The 24,277-nt window shown below is 43.1% G+C and overlaps 4 protein-coding genes, 2 long non-coding RNA genes and 1 other non-coding gene across 8 annotated transcripts; 2 read left to right on the top strand and 5 right to left on the bottom strand.

Annotated features, from left to right (window-relative positions):
• Positions 1-3,461: 3,461 nt before the first annotated feature.
• LOC112270264 lies at positions 3,462-3,599 on the bottom strand. Its single transcript, XR_002962663.1, has one exon. It is a non-coding gene; the product is annotated as a small nucleolar RNA Z247 (small nucleolar RNA).
• A 1,384-nt stretch (positions 3,600-4,983) lies between these two features.
• On the bottom strand, positions 4,984-13,166 carry LOC100845772. 2 transcript variants are annotated; one of them, XM_003563464.4, is made up of 19 exons: positions 12,963-13,166; positions 12,021-12,169; positions 11,700-11,927; positions 11,463-11,549; positions 11,284-11,373; positions 11,083-11,209; positions 10,851-10,951; positions 10,594-10,762; positions 10,352-10,473; positions 9,706-9,834; positions 9,491-9,589; positions 9,346-9,403; positions 9,189-9,264; positions 8,973-9,099; positions 8,665-8,822; positions 7,656-7,728; positions 7,376-7,570; positions 7,019-7,112; positions 4,984-6,043 (listed from the first exon to the last, which is right to left on the bottom strand). In XM_003563464.4, exons 2-19 carry the CDS (start codon positions 12,093-12,095, stop codon positions 5,229-5,231), a joined length of 2,823 nt encoding a protein of 940 aa, XP_003563512.1. In that variant the 5' UTR covers positions 12,096-12,169; positions 12,963-13,166; the 3' UTR covers positions 4,984-5,228. The 2 variants fall into 2 exon arrangements, with proteins under 2 accessions (XP_003563512.1, XP_010227427.1); XM_010229125.3 differs by lacking the exons at positions 11,700-11,927; positions 12,021-12,169; positions 12,963-13,166 and having other exon boundaries at positions 11,307-11,373; positions 11,463-11,481.
• Positions 13,167-15,080: 1,914 nt separating this feature from the next.
• On the bottom strand, positions 15,081-16,506 carry LOC100846076 (60S acidic ribosomal protein P3). Its single transcript, XM_003563465.4, has 2 exons — positions 16,227-16,506; positions 15,081-15,462 (listed from the first exon to the last, which is right to left on the bottom strand). The coding sequence occupies exons 1-2, from the start codon at positions 16,422-16,424 to the stop codon at positions 15,298-15,300; spliced, it is 363 nt and encodes a 120-aa protein (XP_003563513.1). The 5' UTR covers positions 16,425-16,506; the 3' UTR covers positions 15,081-15,297.
• Positions 16,507-16,610: 104 nt separating this feature from the next.
• LOC112269779 lies at positions 16,611-21,237 on the top strand. The gene is made up of 2 exons (XR_002961804.1): positions 16,611-16,986; positions 20,866-21,237. It is a non-coding gene; the product is annotated as an uncharacterized LOC112269779 (long non-coding RNA).
• Positions 17,020-19,437, bottom strand: LOC100846381 (probable cation transporter HKT9). The gene is made up of 3 exons (XM_003563466.4): positions 18,045-19,437; positions 17,738-17,968; positions 17,020-17,645 (listed from the first exon to the last, which is right to left on the bottom strand). The coding sequence occupies exons 1-3, from the start codon at positions 19,151-19,153 to the stop codon at positions 17,459-17,461; spliced, it is 1,527 nt and encodes a 508-aa protein (XP_003563514.1). The 5' UTR covers positions 19,154-19,437; the 3' UTR covers positions 17,020-17,458.
• On the bottom strand, positions 20,238-22,444 carry LOC100823634 (cation transporter HKT1). Its single transcript, XM_003560467.4, has 3 exons — positions 21,239-22,444; positions 20,907-21,128; positions 20,238-20,629 (listed from the first exon to the last, which is right to left on the bottom strand). Exons 1-3 carry the CDS (start codon positions 22,402-22,404, stop codon positions 20,419-20,421), a joined length of 1,599 nt encoding a protein of 532 aa, XP_003560515.1. The 5' UTR covers positions 22,405-22,444; the 3' UTR covers positions 20,238-20,418.
• On the top strand, positions 22,238-23,169 carry LOC112269778. The gene is made up of 2 exons (XR_002961803.1): positions 22,238-22,380; positions 22,725-23,169. It is a non-coding gene; the product is annotated as an uncharacterized LOC112269778 (long non-coding RNA).
• Positions 23,170-24,277: the final 1,108 nt, after the last annotated feature.

Genomic DNA, 24,277 nt, shown 5'->3' on the forward strand with positions numbered 1-24,277 from the left:
TCTTGATACAGTTGCTTGTTTCTTTGCACACCATGATATCAAGTTTGGCCCAAGAAAGACAGCAAATCTACCTGTAGACCTCCTGTCATCAAGACATCCTGCCCAATTTGCATCTGAAAAGGCACTCACCAAGGTGGAGGAAGATCTCATGAATGTGAGACCAAGACTAGCAGTATCCTTAACGTATCTAAGTATTCTCTTAGCTGCAGTCCAACGTACTGTTGTAGGTGCATGAAGAAATTGACATACTTTATTTACTGAAAAAGCAATGTCTGGTCTAGTAAGTGTCGAATATTGAAGTGCACCAACAATACTTCTGTACCTTGTGCTGTCTTCTTGTCCCAATGGGTCACCATCCAAAGCAGATAATTTTTCAGTGTTAGAGAGACGTGTAGGTGCAGCTTTACATGCTTGCATTCCTACATTAGTCACAAGATCAGTTGCATATTTCTCTTGAGTCAAGATAAGACCATTCCTTGTTTTCTTCACCTCAATGCCGAGAAAATAATGTAGGTCACCTAAGTCCTTAAGGGCAAAGTTTGCACCTTGATCCTTTAGCAATGCTGTAATTGCTTCATCAGATGAACTTGTAACAATTATGTCATCAACATATATAAGCATGAACATTGTAAGACCAGACTTGTGATAGATGAACAAGGATGTATCAGCCTTAGAGGACACAAAACCAAGTTCTTGCAATTTTAAACTTAACCAAGAGTACCATGCTTTGGGGGGTTGCTTGAGTCCATATAAAGCTTTATCAAGTTTGCAAACATGGAATGGTATTTTCTTGTCTTCAAAACCTGGGGGTTGTCTCATGTATACATCCTCTTCTAGAACACCATGAAGAAACGCGTTCTGTACGTCTAGCTGTCGAAGACTCCATCCCCCGGAAACAGCAATAGCCAAAACAAGACGAATAGTAGCAGCTTTAACAAGCAGACTAAAAGTGTCCTCATAATCTATACCGTATCTCTATTTGAAGCCTTTTGCCACGAGTCTTGCTTTGTAACGATCTATGGATTCATCAGCCTTTTTCTTGATCCTATAGACCCACTTGCAATCTATGATGTTTTTACCTTCTTCTTGTGGAACCAAATGCCACGTTTTGTGTTTCATCAAGGCCATATACTCCTCGTTCATGGCTTCTTTCCATTTTTTTATCCTGAAGTGCATCCTCCATATTTTTTGGTTCACCCGTAGATGATAGCATAGCATATCGTATCATACCTTTGTACAATTTTCTTGGTTGTACAATACCTCGCTGAAGTCTTGTAACAGGACGGTGTTGCACAGGCACAGGGCGATGCAAAGGACGAACTGCAGCGTTGCTCGTTCCAGAAGATCCGGAGGCACCTGATGCCTCGCTGCTCGAGGCCGATTATGTCAACCCAGGTTCTATCGGCCCACTCGGAGACAAGCCAGGATCGCCTGCGCGCACGTCCGAGGACGTCTGGGATCCACGGCTTGCGGCCGTTTGACTGCTCGCGATTGGCGTGCGCCGGCCCGTGCGCCCTCGAGATTCTGCCGTGCCAGGAGAATTTGTCTAGACGTGCTTGGGCCCGCCAGATCTTCCTCGGAATCTTCCCCATGTGCGTCGTTTTCTTCAGGCGCATGTACGTCGATCGGGGGAGGTTGCAGGTTGTGACTTTTGACCAAAATTTGCACCGTTTTCTCCTGCATTTTCTGCAACAAATTCACCACTGGGTACAGGATTAGTAGTATGAGAATTAACCAAATGATCAAAACGGTTATTATCCTCCCCATGGTCAAAAGGACGCAATTGCTCAGGAAGAAGCAAAATTTCTTTGCGAAGTTGAGCTCCTGCATTTGGATGAAGATGTTGAAATGGAAAGATTGTTTCATCGAATACTACATCTCTGGAAATATAGACACAACCTGTTTGAACATCTAGGCATTTTACTCCCTTGTGCATGGCACTATATCCAATAAACACACCTTGTTTAGATCGAAAGGATAGCTTGCGAGCATTGTAGGGCCTGAGGTTGGCCAACATGCACACCCAAACACACGAAGTGCGGTGTAATCAGGAGTTTTATTAAAGAGGCGTTCAAAAGGTGTATGAAAATCAATGACTTTTGAGGGCAACATATTTATGAGATGTGTGGCAGTCAAAAAAGCTTCATCCCAGAATTTTAATGGCATAGAGGCGTTAGCAAGAAGTGCTAGCCCTACTTCTACGATATGCCGATGTTTTCGCTCCGCAGAACCATTTTGTTGATGGGCATGGGGGCATGACACATGATGAGAGATGCCAAATTTCTGAAAAAATGAATTTAACTTTTCATATTCGCCTACCCAGTCAGATTGGAGGTAAAAAAATTTCTCCCAAATTTGCGTTCAACAAGTGCTTGGAAATTATGAAAAACATTGAAGACATCAGATTTCTTTTTGATGAGATAAATCCATGTGAACTTGCTGAAATCGTCAATAAAGCTAACATAATATTTGTGTCGACCAACTGACACGGGAGCTGGCCCCCAAACATCCGAAAACACAAGTTCAAGAGGTGAAGTGGAAACACTTGTTGAAATCGAATAATGAAGTTGGTGACTTTTTGCCCGTTGGCAAGAATCACACACTGATTCTGGCTTTCCATGAAAAGGAAGCTTGTTATTCCTAAGCACTCGTTCAACGACTGAAAAAGACGGATGACCAAGACGACTGTGCCACCTTCACCGAAGAGACTTTGGTGACTCCAAAAGCTTGTTTATTGGGAGTTTTATCATGTGGAATCAAAGGGTAGAGACCTCCTCTACACCTGCCTCGGTAAATTACCCTCCTCGTGACCTGATCCTTAATCAAAAAGAATGTTGGCCAAAATTCAACATAAGCATGATTATCAATGGTAAGACGATTAACGGAGAGGAGATTTTTAGAGGCTTCAGGCACATGAAGAATATTGTTTAATAGAATTTTGTGATTGGGGGTTTTAATAACCGAATGACCAATATGATTAATTTTTATACCTGCACCGCTTGCGGTGTGGATTTGTTCCTGCCCACGGTACTTGTCGCGGATGGTCAGCTTCTCAAGCTCGCTGGTGACATGATTGGTGGCTCCGCTGTCCATGACCCAATTTGTGTCGACTCCATAGGAGGCAACATTGGCGAAGTGCTCTTCTTGTTCATCCTCGTTGTAGCGGTACCAGCAGTCCTGCGCACTATGGACGGGTTTGCCACAAATTTGGCAGGCGATTTTGGCTCGATCTGAGCCTTGTCCACCACCACCGTGTGAGTTGCTGCGAGATGGCGATGCCCCCTTGTTGTTGTTGTAGAACGGGGTTCAACCACCACGGTTTCGGCCACGGCCTCCATTGCCGCGACCTCAAGGTGGGCCTCCACGTCCGCGTCCGCGACCACGTGACGCGGAGTAGTTTGCGGAGGACTTGAAGCCACCATTGCCTTCCATGGTTGATCCGCCGAGAAGTTCAGCGCGCTGGTCAAAGTCAACATTTGCGCGAACAGTTCGTCGAGAGTGATCTCCTCCGTGCGTGCATCCAGAGCCGACACAAGAGGATTGTAGTTCTCGTCGAGCCCTGCTAGAATATAGGAGATGAGTTCATCTTCTGCAAGTGGCTTACCAGCCGTGGCGAGCTCTTCTGCGTACGACTTCATCTCCGCAAAGTAGGCCGCCACTGTCTTGTTCTCCTTCCTGCCGTTGGCGAGGGCAATGCGAAGGTGTTAATCCGCGAGCACGACGTTAAGGTGAACATGCTCCCGATTGCATCCCACACAGCCTTGGAGCTTGTCAGCGCCGCCACTTGGATGAGGACTTCCTTGGACAAGGAGTTCAGCAGATAGCCAAGTATCTCTTGATCTTGCGCTTCCCATAGAGCAAACACTGGATTCGCCACGACCTGAGACTCGACGGTTGTGGTCCTTGCCGGCGCCGTCGTGGTACCATCAAGGAACCCGAAGAGCTGGGCGCCCTTGAGTCTTGGAAGAACTTGGGCACGCCATAAGAGAAAATTCTCACGAGTTAATTTCTTGGAGACTTGATGATTGATGCTGATGATGGCTGAGGAGGTCGCCATGGATGGGCTTGGTTGATTGCTAGACGGAAATAGAAGGGGAAGGCTCTCATACCATATTTGTTTGCTGGAACGCTCAACTTGATCTCGGTGACGATTATGTGTTGATTTAGCTAGGAACAGCCCCTAGCGTGGCCTTACAAGTTAATATCCACTCAGCCTTAAAGAGTGATTACAAACGGAAGGCACTAAGAATAGGAAGCAACAACAGAAGAATAGAAAGGGACACGAGACAGTTGGTATGCATGCACTTATATCGCTAACATCCGAGTCCGCCTTATATTATCGAACTGACAACAAGATGCGGTGCCTCTCGCTATCGGCAAGGACGACGCATCAGTTCGCATAAATGTTTCACTATTTGTTGCTTGGCTCTCCTCCATCACACCGCCGCCCTAGTCAGTGTTGGCCAAAAACTTACGTTTTGGTAGAAAATTCATTAAAAAAAACATGCCTAATGTTCCTATAAAAGATATATACTGTGTGTTTAGTTAAGAGGATGATATTTTTGAAGCATGCAAAAGTTCAATTTCAAACTCAATTCTTTTACATGTAATTTCAAAATCATATTCATTGTGTTCTGGGGTATGCAAGAAAAAATATTCAGGAATGAGTTAAGAGGTTCTTGTCTGCTACGGAGTACTATTTGTCATTGAATTTTGTCTTGCATAACTTACAAATGTGTTGAGTCTGAATTTGAAATTTTACATATTTATTACAAAATCCTCTTTGTACCTACTATATTTCTTTGTAGCTTTAAAAATATGATTCGTGTGGTTCGCACGGATATTTTCTCCTTCGAGTCATGGTTACGGGAAGATAAAAATCACTCTTGTGCACTTAAGTAGCAAGATAGGCTCACTTCGGTCATTCAATTCAGAATATATCCATCTAGCTCACTTAACTTGGCAACGAGTTATAATATGCAGTAGTTCAAAAGGCTTCACTCAACTATTAACATATGCATCTAGCCCAGATGCCCAATTCTCTATTTACCGAAGCATTTCCACAGGCCACAGCGTTTCCTTTCTTTAACCTTGTTTCATTGTCCTTTGCATTCCCATCGTTCACAGGATACATTCTCAAATTCTCATAGGTACAACATAACACCTTGTCGAAATTATACGCGCTGTGTATTTTATATCTAACGTGAAATCAACATGCCTTAAAATTCCTACATAGGGTTTGACTCCGGCGCCGGTGGTGCAAGGTTGAGCACCATGTCGGGGCCCTTCTCCCCGGAGACAGAGAACTCGTCGGGCACTGGCACGCCCAGCTCCTCGCACACGAACCGCACCACCCGCCGCGTTGAACTCCCCAGCGACATCCTGTTCACGGTCACGGCGATGGCGAACCCGTGCTCAGGGTCGCAGAACCCCGTCGACCCGCCCATGCCGGAGTGCCCGAACCCCATCGGCGCACTGCCGGACCTGCCATACCTTCTGAACCCAAGCCCGAACTTGCCGTTAGGGTAGATCATGCCCGAGTAGTCGCCGATGCCCATGAAGGCGTCCAGGATGTCGCTGTTGGCGAACATCGTGCTGGCGCTTCCCGTCACTGCTGCGGTCAAAACTTCGCTGTCGGCGTCGCTGGTGCGTAGCTGCGCGTATTCCCCTTTCTCTGGCGAACTGCCGCCCTTCTTCGTGGACCCTTTCTTCTTCTTCTTGGGCTCAGCGGTAGGGAACATGGGGGTGTGCAGGTGGCTGCCAAGGGGCGGCTTGGAGTTGCCGGAGTGTGGCGGAGGGATGGCGCCACCGGCTGCCAGCGCCGCATAGTACCGAGCAAGTGCACGCGCCGAGCAGTGGCCATTGGCAGCGGGGATGATGGCACGGCGGACGTTAAGCGTGTTGAACAGAGCTGGCACACCACTCGCCATCTGAGCAATGCTGCTCACCAGCTCTGGTGGAACATCCGGCCCTGGCCGGAACCCGGATAGCTTCTGAAGTTCTTCGACATCGACTGTCAGTGCTGCAAGACGAGATTCAACACCTGAAAAGGGAACGAATTCTTTTTATGAACATTGGAGCTGGATGATCTGCAACAGCGAAATAATGATAAAATAACATGCACCGTCTCTAACTTATTGGATTTTGCTGCATGAATCTAGAAGAGCTGATTCCCCATCCAGGAGTTCACCGAAACCAGGAAAAAATTATTGCCAAGTCCAAAGTTTAAATACTAAAACTGCAATGCTAAGTCCAAAGTTTCCCTAATCAAATTTCAGGAAATTTGTAGTGCTCCAATACAGTAATTTACAGATGCACTACAGTCTCTCGTTAAGTTCAGTTCTAAACATTGCTGAAGTACTTGTGTTTCTGACTCTTCCAACACGCAAGAAAAGCAGCACATGGAGGACAATTTTGATAATCACAATCAACTAAAAAACACCTTGTAAACAATCTAAGAGCACTCTTACAGTACCCACAAACTAATATAAGCCGTTAATTTCTTCTAATCTAACGGACAGATTTTATCTGCACTCCAAGGTAACAACCGGGGAGTACCATTGACCAATACTGAGGAGTACCATCTTGTGTGGGTAAAATCGTAATTATGAAGTCAATTAACAGGGGATAACAGGATAAGTGCTGGATGGACGGACTTAACGCAGTTAATTACGGCGGCCGGTATTGAGCGGCGAGATTTGCCTCCAATATCTGTGAAATTTAGTCCAAGGAGTAGCCCGCTGGCCGGTCGGCCGGCCGGCTAAGCCTGCCGTTAGCCCAAGCCGGTCCTGTACTCCCTTACAAGGAGCACGGAGCTCGATCGATCAGGCGGCGGCTTGCAGTCTAATGTCAATTAGGAAGCGCTCGTGGAAGTCCAAATTACCCTAGGCAAAAGGTCTAAACTACCCTAACTGATGGACTGACAGATTTGCTTGGTACTCCTGACCCTTTTTAGGGAGTACCGGGATACCGTAAAAATTCTCCAATCTAAATACTGTTTTTTAGAACCGCTATATACCTGGAGGAATGCCGATATATAGCTCTCCTTCAATTTGAAGAGGATGAACAATAGCCTCTTCTAGGATCTCTTGAAACTTCTTCCCCGATGCATGCTATTATTGTCAAACACCAGTGTCAGAAATTAAGTTAGAACAGTACAATGTCGTAAGGGCAGATTGCCTTAGATTTAATTATTGCCACTCAATTGAAAATAGTCCATATAACTGAAAAAGATAACTTGACAGATATGTGCATTTAAAGTTTGCCAACCATTACGCAGTATACAGATTAGTACAAATTATGTGAAACCATAAAGATCCAATTAACACGAGTCAACTAACAGTTCAGTTATGTGGTGGTAGAAGGAGAGACATACCTCTACGAGGCCACCGCACAGCCAACCGAAGGATAGGTAATGATAAATTTGCGATGAACCAGGTTCAGTTTCAGGTGTACATTTGGCAATCTTCTGTAGTGTCTCTTCCCAGTCACATACCAACAAAGGATCAGTTTTGACCACATCTCCCAGTGCATTGTGCAGACCAGATGTATGATTCAGAAGATGGTGCACCTTTATTAGGAAGTACAGAATGAGTCTGTTAGTACGATGAAACATTGTGCCTCGTCAAATAGCAGAAGTGGAGAAGTTTTTGTACCTTTATTAGCTCCTTTCTGTTAGTTCCAAATTTTGGCCATATATCAGCAACTGTTTCATCATACTTCAACTTCCTGAAAGATCGGAGCATGCTGTCAGTACAAAGCATGTAAGCATAAGGTAACATGGAAAAGATGCTTAATCCTTAATGTTCTCCAAAGAGCATCATGCACAACTGGCCAAGATCCAAAAGATCTACCCCGCACAAGATTTACATGCTAGAAAGCTTAAACTAGAACCCAGATCTCTTTAGGTGCATCAGAGCCTACAAAATATCAAGACATTTTATGACTTTAATAAGGTGAAAGCAAGTACAAGAACCTGCCAACACATCACAACATCGGTCATAGTTTGTTTTCAACTTACATTCTAGCATTCCATATAAAATTCACAACATACCACAAGTGGTATCGTCTAGATGTTAGATACCCAGGTATTGTTTGACCATTAAAACATATGTTTTTTTTAATGGAAAGACTGTAAGGAAACCCCTACAGCATAATTGTGAGCAGCAGGATTTAAACCCTGGTGGGTGGAGTCATGCACCTACAACTCCACCACCACACCAAGAGGTGCTTGTCCCATTAAAAACATATGTGGTTTGAGTCTTTACTTCAGAATACAACTGTTTGTGTACGATTTTTCCATCTATGTATACACAAATGGAATATCCTCAGGCCTGAATGTTCTTGCTCTGATGGCAGACCTAGACACCAATTAAAACGAAGTGGCATGATGCCATACTCATTTTGCCATTTCTCTTTGTGCACATGTAAACTAAGATGAAGATGAGACGAGCAACAGTTATAGCATGAAGAATAGAATTTTATAATATGATTTAACCTGATGCCCTGCAAACATATTTACACTGGCAGTAGCGGAACTTGGCAGGTGAACAACGCAATTTTCAGATCTTGCTCTGATTTTTTCTAATTAGCTTACACATAGCTCCGCCATTGTACACTGGCATTGTTAGAAAAGCGTCGGTTCTAATAGTATTAACCACTCACCCTTTGTCAACAAGCCAATGTACCATCCCAGCAGTGATACCCTTTGTCACCGAGAAGACTGGAAACAGAGAATCAGGTTGAACAGGACGTGGATCATACTTCCCTAACGAACCAGCAGCAGTATCTATTATGACCTTTCCGTCTTTATATGCACATACCTGTGAAAGAAAGATCAGTAAGGCTCCATTATAACAAGCTAACAATATGCAGATATTACAGCTAAACTCGTGATGAAATTTTGTCGGACCAATATATGTTAAAATCAATGGCATAGCATGTAAATGAATCGAATGAGATTATCGACCTACTTGTATTCCCAAAATTTTGTCACTTCCCATCTCCAGCAGAAGATTCCTCAATTTAGACTCCACTTCAGAGTTAGGATATGAGTCGTAAATCCACTGAGTATTTGTTGAGGGCCCACGCATCACATTCCTGATATCAACAAAAGCATAAATTAGCAATTTATATGTAATGGCTCACAAGAAAGCAGCTACACACCATTGGCATGGCATGCATCTCACCCTAGCAAAGTTGATTCAGCAAATGGCCTCATGATGTCTAGATAAACTATCCTAACATTTAGTGAAGCTGAAAGCCCTGCAGGTATAAATGAACAAACTGTCACTATAATGCTGCACATTTCAGAGGGATGGATATGTTCAAGAGATAAAGAAATACCCCTAAGAAGATTTAAGACCCTCATAAATATTATTGCATCCCCAGGGAAAGCATCAACCTGATAGCCATGAAACTTCCATTTAGCACCAGTCTATTGGTTGACAAACTCAACACAGCTTGAAGGAAAGTAATCATGCTTACTTACAGGATTAAAATGTTTAACCTCCTTCTTGCTCAATTTCATCTTTTCTTGAAGGGCTTTGGCATTTCGTTCTCTTTGCTCATTAAGTGCTTTAATGTTCTCCTAATGAGTAGGAGAAAAACACAACACCACAACCAACCAGTTACTACAAATTCCTGAAGTGATAAAAAAGGAGCCAAGAAAAAATAAATGAAAACACACAGTAGCCTTCAGCCTACTTTTGCTTCAATTGCTGTAGTGGACTGGCGAAAGAATATTGAGGCAATCTCCATAGACTGCTGAGGCATGTCAACCCGCAACTTAAGCCCCATCTCTGCAAAGGCTGACAGCAGTGCCACCTGGTCTCCCTGCATATTGATCTCAGAATTGTAAATTACAGAAATTTAACAAAAGAATGACAAGCTGGTAATAATAAACAACAAAAGTTAGAATAAAGAAAATGTCTTGCAAAACGTTACATATCAGATGTTTTGTACTTCAAAGCATCAGTGCATGTGTTAACTTAATATTGCAGGACATTGTGTATAAATATGATAATTGCTACATGAAAAACATAGTAGTAGAAACAAGCTTAGTTCCTGATTCCATCTTGTTTATCGTTGTTAAATGTGTCATGTCATCTACCTATCTGCAATATCACTGGTGGGTAAAGACTAATGACGAGAAAAAAGGGTCACAAGGTATTACATGAAAACAGTAGAAAGTTACAAGATTACATGACATGCTTGTTTGGTTTCATTATACAAGAAAATGTTGCAGTTACTCTAAAGGAAATGTTGATCGTAGCTACCAAAGATACAATCTCTTGATTAACTTTGTTATTTACTGCCATGTGTACTATTTGAAAGTCAAAGTGTGACAAACCTCAGCGCATGACAAAAACATCTTTGCTAGTGCCTGCTTCATTGATTCTGATATGCGTTTAGTTAGCCCAAAATCAAGAAGAATCGGTTTGTGTGGAGGTTCCTTGCTTACAAGAAAATTGCCTACAGAAAAAATGCATGTTTGATGAATCTATGTGAAGGAACACAAAGAAATCCTATGGAATAATTGGTAAGATAATTGAGGTGACAGAACATCTTCCTACGAAGCATATAATACAATACCAGGATGAGGATCTCCATTGAAGAAACCATCAATGTATATTTGATGAGCATACGCACGGGTTATCTCTTCAACGAGTTTTTTCTTATCAACACCATATGCTTCCAATGAATCATTGTCATGTAAGCGGATCCCGTCCATATATTGCAAAATTAGAATCCTATCAGTCGACTGATACAAAGAAGAATGAATCAGAGAGTCAGATGGTAATCATGTGATTTCGGAGCACTAATGCAAGACAAACAGAATAAAATTAGACCTGAATAACTTCTGGAATAAGTACATCAACAGCACTGGAAACACTGCCACTCCCAATTTCAGTTTTCTGACTAAGATTCTTGGAGACAGTCCTAGTGTTCTCTGAAATTAGATTTTGACCATACATTGTCATGATAACATCTTTACAAGTGACTAGACCATGACTGATGAAGGAGAATTTGGCAACACATGGAGATAAACACATATTAAGAACTTTGAGCAAGGAGAACTACCTGCTTCATGATTGAAATCAAGTTCCTTTGGGGCCTCTTTGCACCATTCATCAATCATTGGATTGAAGTCATATTGAGGTTCTGCCCATGCAATCCATTCGATTAATGATTTTGCATTCTTCAAATCCTGACCATCGATGAAAAATTATAATAGCAATCCTACTTATTTTACAAAACACTATTTCTATCAAAGAGAGGAACCTCTAATATGATCTCTTTGATACCATCATGCTGAATTTTCACAACTACTTCTCTGCCGTTTTCCAGAGTTGCACGATGAACTTGTGCTATCTGTCAAGAAGTGTTCACGAAGACTCGCATGAGCATACTATGAATTTACATCAGATAATCTAAAGTTCATTTGAAGCCAAAGAACTTACTGATGCAGTTGCAAGAGGGTCAATGTCAAAACTAGCAAATAGTTCACCCATGGGTTTCCCTAGTTCTTTCTCTATGGTTCCACGAACCTGCACACGAGAGAAGAAAATTAAGATTAAGATAAATAATTACAGTCATACTGTAGGACGGTATACATTCCATTTGGATTGATTACAAATGAATGAAAAAAACTTATGAGAAACAAATTTAATCTACCATTAACTCATGAACAGGTATACCTCTTCAAGAGGGCGTGGAGGAAGCGAGTCCTGCAACTGCTTCAGGACATTTATGTAGGGTTCAGGAAGCACATCTGCTCTTGTGGACAAGTATTGGCCCATTTTCACCCATAAACCTTCTAGCTCTATCATCAGGCTGAGAACACGACGAGCATTTCTCTCGTGTGTCTTTGCCCATATGGCATTCTTTTTGACAGTGCTAACCCATTGAACTCTCTTCTGAACAGCCTGCTCGTATCTCAAGAAGATGTTAATCTGTTTCTACCCAAACAGAAGAGACTGGTTGACGAAAGAACATCATAAAAAGAAGCACATCCACACCTTATAGTCCAAGTAGACAAACAATGCCAAGGAAAAAACTTTGAGGCGCCTGGATAAGATGGTTCCCCATCCCATTTGAAGTCAGCTAGTGACAAAAATTTCTGGCACACCGTGGGCAAAGCTAAGCTGCTAGCAAGCCAGTGGGTCTCCTGCAGTGCCACAAGTCCAAGAGAGCAGATGCAAATCAGCATGGCCTTCACCTTTCACAGTTTTTTTATGGATCACAAACCGGTTCAACTGTCCAGGATTGAATACTTCTCATAATACTTCATTGTCAGTACAGTTATCAGTTATTCAGAAACATTGACTTGACATGACAATCAGGTGTAGTTTCCACTTACACTAAATGCAGAAATATGTACTGCAAGCACAGCTTAATGCTACTGCGACTGATCGTGTCCTCCCTTTCTACGGAGCTTCCCACGTTAGGGAAAATAAGCTTTGCCTTATTAAGCATGCACGCCGGTTTACCCCATTGACAAACAACCGGTTCGTACCCACACTAGAATCCACTGCGGCCAATAACGAATCGACCAAAATCCTATTTGGTGAAAAATATTATGTGTGCAAAAATAAAGGGGAAAAAGGTGAAGACTGAAGCACTAGCTTCCACTGCACAAATGCAATTTCCTTCAGCAAGAACAGCTCTTTCTGTAGAACGGAGATAATCCTATTTGATCATACAATCTTAGCAGAACCAACGATTTATAGCCTGATGACGGCGAATTGCGCGTAAAATTCTCCCCTAACGAATCCCTCGGGTACCTACGTATCCACAGCCCCAACCTCAGCACATAATCAAAATTTAACCCCCAAGCTCCGAAATTTATACTTTAATAGATCGCCCAAAATACGCGCAAAGTGTCAGAACCCAGGGGAACGACGAAGAACGACCGGAATTACCCCCCGAAAAAATAGTCAAAAACAGAGAGGCTAAATTACCTCGATTTGCGTTAGTCCTCGGAGGAGAATCTCTGCGGAATTCGTCGGAGCCCCCGGGGATCCGGCGAACTCGCGAAAGAACAAGGAAGAAAAGGAAACGAAACAGTTACTCCTTTGAGGGGGCGGGGATTTGATGAGGCAGAAAAGGAAAAAGCTTTCGCGAGAGGTTTGGTCGAAGAAGTGGAGGAGTGCGTCCGTGGAAGGAAGAAGCTATTTATTCCACACAGCTTCCAACCAAGTGACCGATTTTCACCTAAGCCCTTACGTCGCCTCGTTATTATTGGTTTTGCAAATCGCATGCTGCAGTGATCAGTCAATTTTTAGAATCTTGCTACTACGACTTTTATTACTCCGTATAATTCTTTCGTTCATGCAGATTTCTTGTGTGTGTGCAAAGATCAGAATCTGAACCGCTATTTTGTGAGTATTTGGCGAAGACACGCCGCGAATCTGGTGCCAATAATGCTCTATTCTATGGCTTGGATAGATGATGGATTCATCAAATTGCTTGAAAAAAGAAATGAGTTTCACATTACGGATCATATTATCTGCATGACATGATGGGTGTCGTCGTTCCCTAGACTGTCTCTTGGACGGGGGCCAACCTGGGGGGTAAAGTACTTGCAGGACGCCACGTCGTCGATCCCTATAACCAGTTAACAGCAGATTATGCTTCGGAACAAGAAATCACGAGCTTTAATCACACCCCAGCTGTTTGCCTGTCTCCTGGCAGCAGCAAGAAGTGAAAAGTTAGACAGGGATCATTTTTTTACTGTACGAACTGCAATGTACAAACTTGGTAGAAACTATGTTTAGAACTTCTTTAAAAGAACTTGAGATTATACGGAGTAGTATGTTAGATTTTTGATCATCTATAAACCCGTAAGATTTCAAGTAATTACACATTTAGAAAGGTCAAAAAGACAAATTTCTACCAAAAATTTGAGAAAAGTTCCTGCACGCCTTGAGAGATTTCTAGTGGTTGGTTCTTGTGTAGGCAGTAGTGGGAAACCAGGACGGCGCGGAGTCGCTGGCCGGCCGTGGTAGCTCAGCGGCTGCGTCACGCGTATATCCATCCTTTGCCCCTGCCGCAAGAGTCAACTGAGATCGGGTTCTGGGAGACGGAGACACGCGTCGATGCCTACGCGGTTCACGGGAGATTCTTCCCCGGTAGACGACGGACGATCTCTTCTCCTCGTGCTCGGGGCAGCAGATTCGTGTGCCCCCGCGAGAGCCACGTCGGGCCCGGTCGGGGCAGGGCTCACCGTGAATTCACGCCAGGAAGCTTCCTCCTTCGCCTTTGCATTCTGTAGCGTGTGCACAACGGGACGATGTCTCCACAGTATTGTACAATTGTGGAGCACGTTTTATTTACTGCATCATGCTTATGTTTGTCTGTTTTTTTCCTGGTGTGGTCTCGATCAATCCGGGATGCGATCAGGTTTTTATCGATCGCGCCAATGGAGTACCAACAATGTACTTTCTGGTTTCTGTTTCCCGGGCTTCAACCTCGTCCCGATCAACGTCAGGCCAACTAGGAAATTTCCCCGTGGTACAATACAACGTCAGCCCAACTCTTATAGCGAAGCAAAGCAAATGAATACTTTTGTTTGGGGGAAAACAAGTTAAAATGTGAATTCAGCGAGAATATCCTTCACAAGTATCTAGCTTTAAATACGTAAATCCATAAAAAATGTCACTCACTTGGGACAGAATTTGCACTGACTTGGTACAAAATGGACAACAATTGTTTGGATAGGAGGGAGTAACAATTATCCAAATTATCCAAACAGAATCTCATTCTATGCGAATGCAGAGGCAGAGGCAGGTTCTTCACTTTTCTGTTGATGTTTGCTTTGCATTTTCATGCTCAATGCAAATTATCTCAGGCAGGAGCCAAGAAAAAAAAAACCCAAACAGCAGTGAAAAGGAAAAAAAAACAGAATATATGGCCGTGTCAGAATGATCTGAGCCGTAGATTCAAGCCAAAAAAGATAAACCAATATGACCGTGTCAAAATGATCTGAGCCATAGATAACAAGATACAGCAATAACCAGTAAAACAAAATTTCCAGGAACCAAGGGCGCATATATATAACAAAGCAAGCAATGATAGCATAACAGAGAAACTAGACTAGCGAGAAGAAAAACAGTAGTAGGATATCTGATGCTGAATAACATAACCAAGTCCTCACATGAACTGAAAGTAACACATAGATCACATGACAATCAGCACGGCAGGTTCAGAAACCTCTAGATATGTGCACAGGGCACCAAAATTACTGCAATAGGAGTACCATATGCCATTTTGTGGGCGACAAAGCAAGAGAGTGATCTAATCAAAGAGGGAGAAGCCCAGGTCGTCTTCGCTTTCCTCCTTCTCCTCTTCCTTCTTCTCCTCAGCCTTAGGGGCCTCAGCGGCAGCTCCACCGGATGCGGGAGCACCACCAGCAGCAGGACCTCCGACCATGGCACCACCACCGACGGCGCCAATGATCACCTGCTTGTGCTTTCACATCAGCATTACAGAGATTTTACAAAAGATAGGAGTAGAAAACAGCACAACTGGCTTCAAAAGCTTTGGCAGCTTGGAGGCGCCAATACACATCACATGACTTTCCACACACCAACAAATAGCAAGAAACTTGTCAAATGAACATCTTAAGGCACAACACAAAAGTTAATAAACGAATTCACCACCTCCATTACGATAGATGTAAATCCTTGCTGTATTGGCGAATTAAAGGCTACAATTAATATAATCAAGAGCTACTACAGCTTATTCATACTAGTGCTATAAATAAATAATCTCATGGTATCACAAGTTCACAACATCTCCTTGCAGATTTTTCTGAACCATAATGAAACACCTAGAGGAGACAGCAACTAAAATCTGCTTGAGATGCTACTAACCTACTTCTCATAACAACACAAACAAATCAAAAAAAAAATATTGCTCAATTCGGAATTATGTAGACCAAGAACAAGCATGCCGTCCTCGCACGCGGCAGGGCATTTCCAATCACCAGAAACGAGTAATTAGACCAATAAACTAATATACACATATAACAGCTACTCAGATCTGACTAGGGAACTAGAACACTACCGAAAGCACATCACAGAATGCAATACAAACTAGCACGGATCAAGTAATCACAAGAAACTCATGGATCCGTATATATACATAATGGAAGTGCAAGACAAACGTATACAGTTAGATCAGGAGTACAGAACAGAGCAGTAAACGCGAGGGGGGTTCCGGACCTGGCAGATGGCGGAGGTGGGGGAGACCGCGGTGAAGGAGGACTGGACGCCAGCGGAAGAGTCCGCGGCGGAGGCGGCGGCGACGAGCTGGCGGTGCAGGTCGTAGGTGGTGGCGGCGGAGGCCTCCAGCTCGCCCTTGTGCTGCTTCGCCGTCCACTCACCGCCGGAGCTGCGGCACACGAAGGTGTAGACGCCCATGTCTGCTGTCTCGGTTCGCGGCGGCGGCGGAGGAGCTGGAGGCGTTTGGCGGATGGCGATGGATGCGAGAGACCCAAACCCTAGCTCGGGGATGGGTTTATGTAGTGGTGGATAATGCGACTATTGGGCTGGAAGCTGGATCAACATCACTGGGCCGGCGGGCCATTTTTATACTTATGGGCCGCATTTGTATTGAGCTGAACGAACATTACGGGCCAACGGTTTCTCGCCGAAGCGCCCCCAAAAGGCCAACCCCCTCTTCCGAAACGGCGGCTGCCGTGAAGTTCACCGGCGGCGACCTCCGCCGCAGGCCCGTGCGCTCTCTCCTCTGCCTCTACCGTCAATACTCAACTCGTATCTCCGTCTACTTCGGTGGAGAAGCTGCGGTGGCCTCCTCGGCCGTGGCCGGCGAGTAGCGACGGAAGCCGCCTCGGGTGGTTTATTAGGAGTGCGAGGGCTCAGGCGTGCTGCGCGGCGGCGGCGGAACCGACTGTTGATACGGCCTCGATCTCGGCCGCTTGACGCGCTGCCGCCGATCACCGACCTCCGCACCCGCTACCCGGTAAGTGGCCATATTACAGTTCCAAGCAACATGTAATCGCACATTAAAACGAATTTTATGATACCTTTGTTGCAAATTTACACCATGAAAACAGGGCCAGTGATACCACTCTTTAGGTGATACCCTCATACCAATGTTGAAATGTTGGTGGTGTAAATGGTCTTCAACACATGGACACAACATTAACATATAACACAGTGAGAATAAAATTAAGACAAAATCTGTTGAAAAATAAATCCAAAACAAAAGGGAAAATACAGGCACTATTCACTGAATTTTGTCTTTTTTTTTCTGTTGATATACGTTTTGATCTGGATCGATTTTTCACAGGATGCTTCATCATATATAACAGAATTGTTTTTAAAGAAGTTCATAACTATTTAGATCACTATTTGAATGTTTGGTGATATCACCTGAAGGGTGGTATCACTAGATATATGGCCGGCTAATCTGATGGTGTTGGTTTAATTTACTAGTTCTTGTGCTTGTGGAAGCATTTGAGCCTCCCGTAGAGCATCACCAGAACAAGAACAACCTTCCCTTGGTCGCTCCACCACCCCGAGAAGCTGTACGGCTTCTCATGGCAGATGCTCTCTTTCTCTGGGTGCAGCAGCCTTGAGCAGCTGTAACCGATGGACAGCCCTACGTTCCCGTATGCACTGTGTGCAGAAACAATGATTGAGTTGCTAACAGTTTCAGAAGAATTATGAGGATAAAGTTGCAAAAGATTTTGATATCTTTAGCTGATTACCTTATCACCTCAAAGATCATGTTGAATGTGGAGAAATTGAGAGGGTCCGTAAAGAGTAATCTCCTCTCCGTGATGCAGACGATCATTATCATTGCAGCATTGCAGGCTAGTGGTGAAAACAGCATGTTATTCAGCGATAGACTTCTCTTCTTGGGTCCATCCTTGTGTTCCGTATCGCCTCTTGCATCATCATCTTGCACTGAGAAAACTGTTGTCGAGGCTGGAATGTACCTGAAAATGTACAGCAATTTGTTATTTATTTTATGGCTGTTTTCCAGATGACAAGAACTTAGAGAATGGAACATACATCATAGCCATGAATAGTAGTAAAGCTGCAGGCGCGACAAGGGAGCAGTCGATGGAATTCTCTCCTGCCTGCCTTGCATTCACTGCCATGAACAATGCGTTGGTAATCTTCTGGCTGGAAGTGAGCCCCGTGAACACTGCAGAATACCAATTCAAGCAGCAGAAGAGTGTGACGGCCACAGCTGTGAGAGCAGTAACCGTGACTGCGAGGAATACTGTCTGCAGGTTAGGCAGCAGATGGTTCAAACCCATGGCTTTTGTGTTGTGCATCATGAACTCAAACTCTTCAGGTTTAACTTTTGTCATTCTTAGTCCTTTCAGTGCCCATATCACAAGCCTCAGAATCACAGGAAGCAGCATGCTCCCTGCAAGAATCTGACCAGTGAGTAGCAGCAGGAGGCCCTGGTTTGAGGCAAACACCGCCATGCTTTCATTTGTCGGCAGCAATCCTCCATTTGTGAAGGAAGAGGTGGTGACCGATATCGAGAAGAGCACGGTGTTGATACTTTTCCTTGCTAGCACATCTCTTGCAGTTGAAACATGTGTGACATACATGAACACCAATAGAGAACCTACAAGAAGGATCGTGACCATGTAGGCAACCAGCACAAATCCTAAATACTTGAGGCAACTCTTCTTGAGGCCATTGGAATTTGTTGATGGTGTTGCCGGGATTGCTTCTTCTACCTGCGACTCGTTGAGCACGGTAACTGATCTGACTCTACTATCTTCAGGATCGTGCTTGTTTTGCTTGCTTAACTCATGAACAAGGCCAAGCAATGAAACAAACATCTCACTGCCTAACAACATCAAGAGAGTTAGGACCAATATTTGAGAGCTGGAAAGGTCCTCCATTTTGATGGTGGCTAATCCTGTAACTGTGAGGGCAGATGTCGAAAGGAAAAGCATGTCGATGTAGCGAGGAGTGTAGTTAGGGTTGCTTGGCTTCAGCGCCATCAAGGCAACAAAACCAAGTATATCAAAGATAACAAAATAGGACAAGTGAATCAAAAGCGGGCTAAGATGGGAAGCAATGAACCGAGAAATGAACACAGAAGAATTAGTGACATGTCTTGCAGAACTGACAAAGATATGCAGCCGGCTAGGCATTGGGGGTAAATGGCTGTGCTTGTAGCTCTTTATGATGTGTGAGCCTTGGTTCTAGAGGCAACTAAAAGTGACAACTGACTGATGGGAGTATATATACAGCCTTGGTTTAAGTTAGTGGCGGGCAGACACACATGCAGTCGATTGGTTAAGTTAGTGGAGAGCAGACACACATGTGTTTTTTAAAGAAAGATACTTTCAGAACTTATGCTATGCATATGGAGCATGCAGCAAGATGCTTCAATGTGTATGTGAGCATAGGAAGGAACAGTTTGCAGGTGTGCTAAATTTCTGTCCCGTTATCTGCCAATTGTCATCTTTCTAAGGGTAACCATGACCAGGCACCAGAATATGCAGGTGAAAGTTTTGTTTAATTATGAAGGCAATTGCCATGCCACTAAGGGAAACCTTGACCAGGATGTTAGAATAGGAAGGCGAAAGTGTTGTACATATCAAGAGAGGTGGCGTGACAGCTGGTAAGTACTCTGGTTAGTGGGGTTACCCAAAAGTTAGGGCAAAATTTTCTTAAATGGTTGAGCATCTCTGAATTTTGTCGCGAACAAGAATATGCAGAAAATTACTTCTTGCATTTTTCTCTTCCCTTGAAGATGTCCAGCAGCATTGATGATTCTGAAAGCGACTGCAGCTGCTACCAAACGATAACTCCGAAGCGTGTTTAGCTATAATCGAACTCATGGCCACCAAGTGTTCTAATGACATGCTTCAAGGGACATTTGCAGACACCAGTGGACAGGAACCTTCCTCAGTTGCTCACTTTTCTCGCCAGTTCCTTGCTGACCATGGTACAACATAAATGCAGGCCTGTAGTTTCATCTTGATCAATCTTAAGATGACGAGGCATTGCTCGACTGAAATAATGACTGTTCAAATGAACAGAAGCCACTTGACTAAAAATCTTGAGATATCAATAACTGTTACTGTATGAAGATGATAATTAGTTCACCATACTCTGGACGAAGGCACCAGAGAAGGTTCAGTTAACTTAATCTGTGCTAAGTTGCATTGGTACTTTTTTTTTTGCACTTTTGTTTCTTAGTTGCATTGATACTTTGATGGTGACTGCTAATAAAAAGAGCAAACCAGATGATTGGGGAAAGAAACATTTGCATTACAGTTGCAACATCCACAAACACACATGTTTTTGCCCAATGAAGTCCAACTAGAAACCTGAACCTTCTGGCAGTACACTAACGACAATCGTACTAAATTAGTAAATTTGATACACTCCGCTTTGCAACTAATCTTGTTCAGCTGTGCCCTACCTTCCAAGATTTACCTGTTCCCATACTGAATACCTTGAGCCTGCCATAGAACATGACCAAGACCAGCACAAGCTTTCCTCCATCGCTCCACCAACCAGAAAAACTGTATGGCCTGTCCTGGCATATGCTCTTTGGATGTAGCAGCTGCAGCCTAGAACAACTGTAACCAGTGGATAGCCCTACATTGCCATATGCGCTGCAAAAAAAATCATACTAAAATGATTTCCCTTATTAAGTACAGTTCATGTGATTTGAAAAAAAAAAGAACAATTCATGAGGTAGATTTCATTTCCTAAGCTAGTTAGCTCTTGCAAATACAAGGTGCTCTGTTAATGAAACACATTCTTCTGTTATGTCGCAATTCCCATTTACTTTAAGACTCCCAGTTATTCATTGCCTTATTGACTTTTCTGCATCGCTTCTGGCCAGCAGAGTAATTGAAGAATTTTGGTCACATCGAAGAGAGAACTCACCTGACGACCTCAAATATCATGTTCAAGGTGGAGAAGTTGAGCGGATCGTTTCTGAGTCTTCTCCTCTCAGTGATACAGACAACGATCACAAAGACAATGTTACACATGAGTGGTGAAAACGCTAAGTTTTGCACCAACGATCCTCTTCTGTGCTCCATGTTGTCATCAGTGGTTTTAGTATCTCCATTGGGTGGTGCAAATGTTGCTGATGATGGCAAATACCTGAGACCAAGCGAAATGTCAGGCATGTATCATATGATTCTAAAACAAGTAGCCTTAGTCAAATGACATGAAACATCAATTAATAAAGTGCCATGGAGTCATGAACTTACATCATGATGATGAATATTACTAGAATTGCTGGGGAGACGAGCGAGCAGTCAATGGAATTCTCTCCTGAGTGCCTTGTATTCACCGCCATGAAGAATGCATGGACGATCTTCTGATAAGAGCTGAGCCCATCGAACACTGAAGAATTCCAGTCAACAGCACAGAGCAGTGTAACTGTTGCTGCTACAAGGCCAATGACCGTTGAGGAGAGAAATACAGTTGGCAACCTAGGAAGAAAATGACCGAAATGCACCTCCTCAGGGTTCTTGATCATGAACCCCAGCTCCTTCACCTTTGTCAGCTTACTCAAGAACCATACCAGTAGCCTCAGGAAAAGAGGGAACAGTGTGTTGCCTGCAAGACTCTGGCCAGTGAGCAACAGCAAGAGCCCTGAGTTCTTTGAGAAGATGGTCATGTTCTCATTCGTCGGCACTAATCCAGCATTTGCAAAGGAGGCGACGGTGACCGACACTGAAAAGAGCACGGCATTGATCCCTTTCTTGTTCAGTGGAATTCTTGCAGTTGGCACATGAGTTATGTACAGCAGAACCAGCAGAAAGCCCAAGACATGAATCACAGCAAGGTACCCAAAGACCACGTATCCTAAGCATTTGAGAGACCTTCTCTTCAAATCTGAATTCTTAGGTGGAATTGCTTGAGTTGCTTCTTCAAGCTTTGACTCGTCGCAGAATGTCACACTGCTCGCTGAGTCTATCGCTTCAAGCTCCACAGGAACTGAACTGATCTTCACGGTTGAAATATCTGGCATGTCCTGATGGTTCACTCTAAGCATGAGGCCTAAGAGAGAAACAAAAATCTCCCCTCCTACAAACATGAGCAGCGTCAGGACCACAATTTGGGGGCTTGAGAGGTCCTCCATTTTGACGGTGCTGAGGCCAGAAACTGTTAGAGCAGAGGTTGACAGGAACAGCATATCAATGTAACGGGGGCTGAACTCAGGGTTGCTTGGTTTCAGTGACATCAAGAGGACTGAACTAAGTATAGAAATGGCAAGTAAGTAGGACAACTGAATCCAGAATGGATGAACATTCAACGTGAAAAATCGATAGAGGAAAAGAATTGAATCAGCAACATATCTACTGATGCGACTGAAGCTATGCAACTTGATATGGATGAAATCGTGGTAATATCTCTTGATCCCGCCCATGGTGCTATATATGAGTGTGATAAACAAATGCACGCGTTTGTGACAAGATTGGTCTCCTAGTAGTGCTGCTTATATGTGTGCAATCTGCTATAGGAGACCAATTTAATCCTTTGATTTTAGTCTAATTTTTTTAAAAAAAATCAATCATAGTTCAGCAATCATGCTGTAAACTGATCAATCAATGATCTGCTATTCTTCAAACGAAAAAAATATATAAACGCTCACAATCATACAGTAAATATATGTGACTTCTCTCACAATAATGCAATCATATTTATTTGAAGTTGAAAGAAGAGTAATATCCGTTGTAAATGTACAAGGTCAAGAGTTGGTGCATGTGCAACTGAAGGAATGTGGCCGAAATGAAATGACCAATCAGGAGGGACCTTCAATAATTGCAATGCTACTATGCTATATTAGTGCTCAATCCCATGATCAGAGCATAATCTGTTTGCAGGTCAAAGAGACATGGATATATAGAGAAGATTAATGCCAAGGTTGCTTCCGTGCAGTTGGCCGGTATTTCTGTAGAGCTCACGGCAGCCGGTCGGTGAGACTCTGAGAGATTGTAAGATGCACATGTGTCAGTCTTCAGTCTGCGGCTGGCTAGTCTCAGACAAATGTACCCCTGTTTATGGTTCTGCAAGTTATTTGACTGTACATCGACCAATCAAGTTCTCTGAATTTTACTGATGCAAATTCTGCGTGTTCTGATATTCTTTTGGTAACCACATTCAGTGAATACTCTCCCCATTGCATCCGTTACTTTATTTGTGGATTTCTTTGAGAATCGCAGCTGTGAAAGGTTGCATCCCACAATTTTAATTCTTCACATGCTAGTCCTCAATCATGCTGCTCCTGCTGCTGACAGCATATTTTAGAACTCGGAGCTTATAAATCCAAGGTTAAATTACCTTTCTTAACTCCAATACTGGTTAGAACACAACCTTCAACTATTCATACCGTTTAAATTAACCCCCTCACCCAGCCAAAAGATGGTTTTCGCATACGTGGCATGTTTTGATCGAGTTGACTTCTGCATTTTTCTCTTGAATCCTTAGTCAAAATGCGCTGAAATTTTAACAGTAGGCTAACGGCAACATTTATGATTTTGTGTAATCTTTTGAAAAAAAATCTAAACTTTTCTTTTGAATTAAAAAATTTAAGGCTAAAAATTAGTATGTCGTTTTTCTACTAATCGTTTGTCCCATGAAGCTGAAATTTTAAAAATAGGTTGAGAACATGATTTTGATTTTCTCCGTTTTTTCAGAATTTTCTAGATTGAAAATAATGTTAGTTGGCTTGATCAAAACCTGTTACGCATGTGAAAACCATCTTTTTGCTGGGTTAGAAGGGTAATTTAAATGGTATGAATAGCTGGAGGTTATGTTTTAACTGGTATTCGAGTTGAGGGGCTTCTCTCTATAAATCCTTGCAACAAGAAAGGTGCGTGTGCAAGGATTTAGATGCATGTAATGATGTAAAATAAATGGATGCAGATACTCTTGTTGCAAGGATTTACCTTACATGCATTAGCTGTTGCAGACTGGGAATTTTTTTTTGCTGGGAGTGGAAATAATTACTACCTCCGTCCAACTATAGTGTGTACATTAGGTTTTGGTTGATGAAGGCTTTAACTAAAAATTAACTCATTTATATGCGACTAACATGATTTAAAATCATAACCAAGCAAGTACTTGTGAATATGAATACAATGATATCAATTTTGTGTCATATAATTGTACATTTATATATGGAGTAATTCTTAGTCAAATAGTTGGTGAAAAAAAAGCTAATATGAGGTAATACCGTACGTAAGACCAGAAAGGGAACTTCGAAAGAATGTATGCTCTTATTTTTTGAGAAACGATCT

Source organism: Brachypodium distachyon, chromosome 1 (genome assembly GCF_000005505.3).
Source record: "Brachypodium distachyon strain Bd21 chromosome 1, Brachypodium_distachyon_v3.0, whole genome shotgun sequence".
Taxonomy (NCBI): Eukaryota; Viridiplantae; Streptophyta; class Magnoliopsida; order Poales; family Poaceae; genus Brachypodium; species Brachypodium distachyon.